Raw genomic sequence first — 5,836 nt, forward strand, 5'->3', positions numbered from 1 at the left:
AACCACAGTTGGAGATAGAAACATTCAGAAACATTCATTTCTCATAAGATTATAAATATTTGATACTGGAACTGTAAAATGCACATTTTACAAACTAAAAAAAAAAAAAGAAAAACTTTGCTTCCTGCGAAAAAGGCATATCATTTCATTGCGTTTCCTAAGCAGCAGATGGTTATTCACAGAATGTTAAATTACAACTTTTTGATTTTATAGTTCCTTTTGCAAAAGGTTCACGCTACTATGTACAGAGTGAAAGTGTTGTCAACGTAAAATAAAGAGGTTTAAGGCAAAGAGAGAAAGTCACCCTCCGTCCTCAGGGCCCGCAAGGCTCCACCCAGGCTGCGGAACGTTAGGACGTGGTTCTTTTCTGTGCACTAAACAGAAGACAGTGTGGCGTTATATAGAAAGATAATGTGTTTGTTTATATATATATGTACTTGGTGAGGATATATGGAATATATTTAATTTACACTGTACCACACCTTCAAAAAATAAAATGTATATTTAAAAACAAAAGACAGTAAGCAGTAAGAAATCATTATTTACACGTTGTCCTTCCTCTGGATCCCTGAGGACTCAGAGAACCTTTAAAAGTCAAGGTAGCCATGTGTCCCAGAACTGGGGGCTCACATACAGCTGTCTGTGTGTGTACACACCTACATACATATGTACACACCTCGAACGCTCTCTGTAGCAGAAGTGACCACTTACAAAAAAAGGAAGGGCACAAAACAGAAAAAAAAAAAAAAGCAAGGAGAGGCCACCTCTGCCAGGAGCCTCCTACCTGCCTGGCGGTGACGGACCTGGACCTCCGCCCCTTCTGGGGCCGGACAGGCTTCTGAGGGGCCGGAGGAGCAGCAGAGAGGCCTGAGCCTGGGCTGCAGGGAGGAGGGTCACCCCTCTGCTCGAAGCCCTGGCATTGAGGCCGCAGAGTTGGCGCTAGCTGTGGGCGGAGGGACAGGGGACAGCAACACAAATACAGATGCAGACTAGCACTCACGGCCTGGAGCGGGAGGGGGGGCGGGGGAGAGAAGGCCAGAGGAGGGATGGAGCGGCCTGTGATGAGGCTGAGAACCACTGTGGGCCCGCTGCCTAGCACAGGCCCTGGCAATAGGCACAGCCACTCTCCCCGAGAGGGCCCTGCTCCTCCAAGGACCCTGCAGCCCCATCCCCACCAGGGCCCTGCCAGGCCGGGCTGCGGCAGAGCGGCCCCTCCTGTTGCCCATGGCACGACCATACAAACAAAGTGGCAGAACTCATAGGCCAAGTAGGAGCTATTTATTCGGTTCACAGTTGTGTGAAATGCAGCAATAAAAATCTTTGGACTTCAGCAAGTTGTTTTAATTTTTCTTCTTTTGAAATTAAAAAAGCGTCCCATGTCCCATATGGAACTTAGGGGATTAAAAAGATGAAACCCTAAGCAGCCCCCTTTCAAAAAAAAATAAAATCATAAAATTAGCATAATCTCATAAACACACAAAAATAAAAAAAATATTTTATAGTCAGATATTTTGGATTTTATATCACCTGTAAATTATATACACATAGAATATTGCAGAACCATAGCTAACACACGATCTTTTCACTAGGAATGCTGGTATAATTTTTGTACACTTGCCCTTTTTGATAACTTTAAATTATTGCATTGTTTTGCGCGCACAGAGACACACAGGGAGAAGACGGGGCCTACTCGCTGTCGGACTTGCCCTCCTTGGCCGCGGTGGAGTGGTTGTACAGGCCCTGCGCCATCAGGTGCACCGCCAGCGTGTTCTTGTTGCCCGTGGCCTTCTTGATCTTGGCGCGCTTGTTCTGGAACCAGATCTTGATCTGCGACTCATTGAGGCCCAGCTCCTGGGCTAGGCTCTGGCGCCGCTGCTCAGTCAGGTACCTGTTGGTCTGGAACTCGGCCTTGAGCCTCTGCAGCTGCTCCGCGGTGAAGGCTGTGCGTGGCCGCTTGTCCTCTTTGTTGGGGTTCTTCTTCTTTGGTTTTCGAGACCTGGGGCCTGGGGAAGTGTGGAGAGAGAGTGCTGGTCAGGGGCTGCAGACCTGCCTGCTGGCTCAGAGGCAGGTCACTCCACCAGTGCTGGGGGGGACGCAGGCTGCGGAGGGAGGCGACCAAGGTCTCTGGGCTGGATTTAGGGGGACTGAGCGTGGGCTGGCAACCACCATCAGGTCCCAACCCCCAGAAAGAAGGCTATGGGCTAGTGAAGCCTAGTGAGGGTGGAGTGGGGCGCAGGGCAGACTGCATGGAGAAGTCACCAGATAAAAGGGCAAGTTCTGAAGGAAAGCAGCCCCTGCAATGCCTGGCCTCGCCTTCCTAGCCCTTCCTGAGGCTCTGTCCAGGAGTTGACGGGTAGGCATACGTGCTGGGCTAGAGACAGGGGAAAGAATGGGGGGTGCAGAGTAGCAGGAGAAGCTCTGGGGGCTGTGGAGGGGCTCCCACAGGAACCTCACAGGGGACACCCACAGGGTGCCGAGGGCTGTGGGTCCTGAGAACGGGGCGGCAGGGGCCGATGTCTGCCTCCACCCCACCCCCCACTGGCCCTGTGGGCCCAAGTTTATTGTTCCTTTAAGAACAGGAGCACAAGGGTCCTCCGGGTGGAAAAGCAGCCCTGCCAATCCAAGCTCCCCCTGCACCCCCACCAAGTCTCCGTGGTCCCTAGCACAGGAGGGAGGGCCTGGGAGCTGACCCCAGCTGCCTGCCTCCCCTGCCGGAGCCCCCAATGAAGCCTACTCAGGCTAGGACCTTCCCCTCACTTGTGAAGTGGGGTAAGGCTCCCAGGACCCCGCCATCTGCAAAGGCCGAGCAATGCAGAGGGAAGCATTTCCTTTTTGTTGGTCAAGCTCACTCCGCCCGGAGGGTGTGTGAGAGATGTGGAGGCTGCTGGGGGTGCGGGGTTGCACCCCTGGGTCTCCATCTGTGAAGTGAGTGAATCAGCTTTGGGGCGCTCCCCACCTTAATGTCTACAAAGGTGCCTGTGGCCGGAGACTAGACCTTGGGCAGCCAAAACCCCAGGTCCCCACCCAGTTCCCAGCCCATCCTGCAGGCTGCACCCCCACCCACCGGGACCTGGGGGTGGGGGTCCACAGCTCCAGGGCTGTGCTGAGCCCAGGGGTGGGGATGGTCTGGGGACCCAGTGGGTGTGGAGGCTGACCCAGCCAAGCTCTCTCTCTGGGGAGGTAGACTCCCACAGAGGGGCCGTGGGCACCAGAGAGGGGTGGCCTGAGGCTGTAGGGCTCAAACTCCCGGCCTTTTCGATGATAAAACACTCACACTCCCGCTCTCGCCCCAGTCGCTATCCACGCACAGTGGAGGGCACCAGCACCAAAGCCCAGGCCTGGCCTTGATCCCCACGGTGCAGATTGGAGCAGCCGGCTGGCTCTGGCCTCAGGAAGGGGCAGGGGTGGCTCCGTGAGGCCGACAGGACCAGGCGCCTGCACCTGCCTCTGGTCTAGGAGCCAGTTCAGTCTCCACTCTCCCCCTCGCCCCGGAAGCAGCACACTTACCCCCCAAACTCCTCTGCTGCTCGGGTTCCTGCAGACACAGAACAGCCCCCCCCCCCCATACACACTAGTTGGAAAGAAAATCTCTCCAAAAGCAGAATTTTTAGTTCCCTTTCTTCCTGGATTTTCTTTCAAAACGAAACACGTAGGAGTCTTGGAAACAGAACCAAACCTCAGCAAGAAAACTCTGCCTCACTCTTTCCTGAAACCCCAGGAACACGAACGTGATCTCACAGGGTTTGTTGTTTTAAGTATGGGAAGACCCGATACCAGGCTCCTTGGGGCTGGGTTTGGCGGGCTGCTCCTGGGCGCACAAAGCCAGCGAGGCTGAGGCTCCTCGCAGCCCCATTGTGAGCCACTATGTTAATTAAATATTAACAAAGGAGGGAGGCGAGAACAATGGAGCAAATTTCAGATCTAACTGGAGAAATTTGGGTTTCATGGGAGAGAGACATACAGTCTGCAGCAAGGCAGCCAGGGGTGCCGGGGTTGGGCTGCAGGGCACACAATCTCTGCGAACACCGGAGGGTTTGGGGCAGGGGGTCCGTTACCAGCTGGGCACAGACCCGCACTCAGTGCAGTTGGGGTTTGCACGAGGACTTGGCCTTGGCTTTTTAAAACCCAGACCTGTGAGAGCGCCTCCAGCACCTACACAGACCTCTCTGCAACCTGCCCCTTCCCTGCCGGGAAGCCTCCGGGAGGAGTTCCCTTCTCTGGGGGGTACCGCAGGTCCCCCTCCTCCCAGCTATGTGCGAGGTGGGTGCTGCACTCCCCCGAGGCGTGCAAATAACACTGGGATGGGAGCAAAGGGCGCCTGTTTCCGCCATGCCCTCTCCCGCTCCCCGCTCCGTCGGCGGCCCCTGCGAGGGGCCGAGGAAAGAGCTGCATCTGGGGTTTCTGGGTCGCAGGATGAATCTAGGTCTGGGGTGAGCTACTCGTGGGTCCTGGGTCTACTCTAGACTGAGTTGAAAGGATCGGAGAAGGGGTTGAGCGGCGAGCTTCCGGCCGGCTCCCAGCCAGCCCCGTTTCCCACCAAATAAACTCCAGCCAGGGGCTGGGGGGCTGGTGGGGGGGGGGCTGGGAACTGCGCGGAGAGGCCCCGAAAGGCAAGAGGGAGCCCAGGTCCTGTCGCTCCTGCCGTTCTAAGAAGTCTGTACACCTCGGCGAACGGATCCTGCGCCCTCCCTCCGGGCCGCGGCCTGGGCCAGCAGCAGCCACACAAAATGTCGCTGTGTGCGTCTTTGTGTACTTGTGGGGAGGAGGTCCTGGCGTCTTCTTCCCCCGGTAAATTCCCGCGCCAGCGCCGGCCTAGCCCCGCAGCTGCCCCAGCTGCCGCGGCGGGGTCCCCCGGGCTCACCTGAAGAAGGCCGGTCCGAGTAGCGCGTGCAGTAGACCCACGCGGGCCAGAGCATGGGCTGCGCGCCCAGTGTGGCGCTGGCCTGCGAGCTGTCCGAGTCTGAGCTCAAGGACAGGTCGCCGCCTCCCAAGCCGCGGGCCTTGAGCGCCCCGTCCAGGGGGCCGCTGGGGTCGCTGCCTTTCTTGGCGTCGCTGTGCAGCGAGAGAGCCTTGGAGCCTCCTTCGCCTTCGCCCGGAGACTCGCCCCCGCCGCCTGGCAGCGGCCCGCCGGCACCCGGCGCACAGGGCGCTCTCGGCCGGGGCTCCCGGACAGACCCCAGGAGCTGATCGGCGCCACCCGCGCCACCGCCTCTATCCGCCCCGCCCGCCCCGCCTTCGCCGCTGCCTCCGGCGCCTCTTCCTCCGCCCGCGCCGGCACAGCACGTCCCCGCGTCCTTTCTCCGGCCGAACTCGGGCCGCAGGATGTTGTCGATGAAGAAGTTGGTGATGCGGTGAGGGTGCTGGTGGTTGCCCGGCACCTGCAGGACCGCTGGCAGCACCAGTGCCCGACGGCGTCCGGTGTCCGCATCGCCGGGGCTGCTGCCGCCACCGCCTCCCGAGCCGCCACTGGGGCTGGATTCTGGCTGCCACGGCCCCTCCGCCGCCGCTGCGTCGCTGGGTTTGGCGTCATTCTCCTCCATGCTGTTCACGACAAATCCCAAATCTTTTCTCCGGGGACCCCTCCAATCAGCCCTCGGCCCGCCGGCGGCGCACAAGGGGACCCCCGCAGCCGGCCCGCGCCTCTACCCCGCCGAGTCTTCCACGGGCGTGTGCAGGGGCCGCGGCCAGGGCCAGGGTCCGAAAGCGCCGGCCGCGCTCGGAGCGGAGCCGTTCCAATCCACGAGTTGAGTTCGAAAATACCGGGAGTTGCCCCGCGCCCAAAGCCCGGGGATTCAAGAGTCCGGAGCGCGCGCGGGCGCTGGGCAGTCACAACGAT

At 58.7% G+C, this 5,836-nt stretch overlaps 1 protein-coding gene across 1 annotated transcript; it reads right to left on the reverse strand.

The window, feature by feature from the left end:
• Positions 1 to 1,686: 1,686 nt before the first annotated feature.
• On the reverse strand, positions 1,687 to 5,540 carry EN2 (engrailed homeobox 2). Its single transcript, XM_036356115.1, has 2 exons — positions 4,862 to 5,540; positions 1,687 to 2,003 (listed from the first exon to the last, which is right to left on the reverse strand). Exons 1-2 carry the CDS (start codon positions 5,538 to 5,540, stop codon positions 1,687 to 1,689), a joined length of 996 nt encoding a protein of 331 aa, XP_036212008.1.
• Positions 5,541 to 5,836: the final 296 nt, after the last annotated feature.

This window comes from Myotis myotis, unplaced genomic scaffold (assembly GCF_014108235.1).
Source record: "Myotis myotis isolate mMyoMyo1 unplaced genomic scaffold, mMyoMyo1.p scaffold_m19_p_25, whole genome shotgun sequence".
NCBI lineage: Eukaryota > Metazoa > Chordata > Mammalia > Chiroptera > Vespertilionidae > Myotis > Myotis myotis.

Coding starts and splice junctions, on each gene's coding strand:
- EN2 (XM_036356115.1), bottom strand. CDS start 5,540: ATGGAGGAGAATGACGCCAAACCCAGCGACGCAGCGGCGGCGGAGGGG. Junction 2,004..4,861: donor CTCGGACCGGCCTTCTTCAG/GTGAGCCCGGGG, acceptor ACACTTCCCCAG/GCCCCAGGTCTCGAAAACCA.